This window comes from Branchiostoma floridae, chromosome 3 (genome assembly GCF_000003815.2).
Source record: "Branchiostoma floridae strain S238N-H82 chromosome 3, Bfl_VNyyK, whole genome shotgun sequence".
Lineage (NCBI taxonomy): Eukaryota > Metazoa > Chordata > Leptocardii > Amphioxiformes > Branchiostomatidae > Branchiostoma > Branchiostoma floridae.
Window position 1 is genome coordinate 19,357,217 of NC_049981.1, and position 2,243 is coordinate 19,359,459.

The 2,243-nt window shown below is 37.9% G+C and overlaps 1 protein-coding gene across 1 annotated transcript in view; it reads left to right on the plus strand.

Annotated features, from left to right (window-relative positions):
* The window catches only part of LOC118411507 (DNA polymerase beta-like), a gene marked incomplete in the record, with an annotated part of 17,892 nt that overhangs the window by 14,310 nt on the left and 1,339 nt on the right, over positions 1-2,243 (plus strand). Inside the window, 3 exon segments of the mRNA XM_035813814.1 lie at positions 85-157; positions 737-807; positions 1,528-1,614. Of these exon segments, the coding sequence (XP_035669707.1) occupies positions 85-157; positions 737-807; positions 1,528-1,614 (231 nt within the window).

Genomic DNA, 2,243 nt, shown 5'->3' on the forward strand with positions numbered 1-2,243 from the left:
AAAGATTTATAGAAGAGCATATGTGATTTTATGATTGTTGATCAAGCCGTTTCTGAATATACATATACTACTCTATTTTTACAGTCTCTGATTCAAGGGGAGATTAACCAACTGGACAGTGACTATGTTGCTACAATCTGTGGCAGCTTTAGAAGAGGTAGGAATTAAAAGGAAGTTGTGTCTGCGGAGTTGGTAGCCATGGAGTTGGTAGCTTGGGTTTGCACAATATGTTTCCTTTCAGTTGGGGGTGTAAAGCCGGCGGCCCTGTGTATGAGGGAGCTTATGGCTGCAAACTTCTGCATGTAAAAGAACCCAACACACAAGAGTAGGGGTGACCCAGTGTGCTGGGCTGAGTTGGCAAGCCATAGAAAAGTGTCATGTTTAGTCCTCAGTCTGAGGTTGCATGCTTTATTAATGACGAGTTCTTTGGAACACTTCTAAGTTGGAATCTTTTCGAGCAGTGTAAAAGCCAAGACACTTTGCAACTGACCCTATGTAATTATTTGAGATTGAATTGATCCAATTTTTTTTAGATCTGGGGCCAAAAATGTAACAATTATACCATCATCACCATGACAATTTTAATAAGTCATTGAATCAGTTGAAGCAAAGATACGATCATCATAATCTCTATTGAGCATGTTAGTCTATGTAAAGGGTAATCTCTTTGCCATCTCAAGTTATGTGAATACATGTTAGCTACTGAAAACTTACTGTTACATATCACATCTTTCAGGAGCAGCATCAAGTGGTGACATTGATATCCTACTGACCCACTCCACTTACTCAAGTGAGGACAAGAAAAAGGTAGTCAGTTTTCCTTTTAACCATAGATAGTAGTATTTTACATTCAATTTATGGACCTATCTCTACCTTTGTAGCAATTGCAGCACAACAAGGCAAACTGACTGTGAAGCCTTCTTTGCTGCAGTACATAAATGGGCAGATAGGTGTCTCACATGAGTTGCAGACCAAAAGTTGAACAAACAGGTGTTTCCATATTCCTCTGTGGATGAATATGTGATCAACTAAGGGAAATAACTTAGTTATATGTAGGGATTAGTACAATTTGTTTATGGTCGTGACTTCCAAAACATTTTTCTCTAGTCTATATTGTATGACATGTAGTTTGGCAACTCCATGGGGACACCTATGGGTCAAGCCAGAAACTGCAGCACATTGTGCAGCATATTCATTGGTGTGTACAGTGTTTGTAAGAAATTGAACATCACCCTGAAAGAAACCTTAAAATACAATGTACTGATAAGATGCAGTGTGTCATAACCTAGAACTGTTGTACAGTAAATTCATTTGGTTTGGCATTTTGCTGGAAAAGAAAAAAAAGGAAGTTTTGCATTGTTTCCAATTTATGGGTGAAAAAATTCTGTAGTAGATTAGTAGTCATACAATGGAGGCATAATTTCTAGTGTCAAGAGTTTGCGTTGCAGGTATCACAGTGAAAACTGCCAAAAAAAATATTGCAAAAGTTTCAGAGTTTACAGTAATTTTGGTGTTCCACTTTTTCAGCCCGAACTCCTGAAGCAGGTTGTCCACCATCTGGAGAAAAGCAAGTTTGTTGTGGACACCATCTCACTTGGGGACACTAAGTTCATGGTGAGAAGTTATTTACGTTATAAAGAAATGCTATAGGAAAATAAAAAATCTTGAATAAGAAAGCTATACTAGCATTTTCTGATCATTAATGCAAAATTAACGCACGCGTAAAATTTACATTCACGTAAGGCCACGTTGATTTGATTATATGGATGACATCCGCGCTCGCACCAATTTTCGGCCATTTCCAAAAAAAAAAAGTTTTCGACCACACAATAAATTGTGCAAAGCAGCTGTAAAATGAGCACAAATATTCCGTAGATTGAAAAAAAAGTATCAGAAAACAGATAACTAATGCCATATAATGCCAAAATGAATCTAAAGTCAAAGAATAAGATGTGAAAGGACAGAAGGAAAAAAAATCTATTGTTGGTTGGGGGAGGTACCAGTACAGAAAATTCAGGTCCAGAGGATCATTTCCAGGTCCGGACATGAACCTGGACCTGATTGTCTGTGGAAAGTTGAGAACTGGCAATACTCAAAACAATGGTACTTGGTCAATTTTGCTACAAAGGAATCTGTTTGGTGGATTATTGGACTCCCACTGTATTTTAAAATCCCATGTCCATGTAATAAAGGCTAACGTGTCTTCGTGTACCTTTGACTGTAGAAACCTTGGTGCAATGACT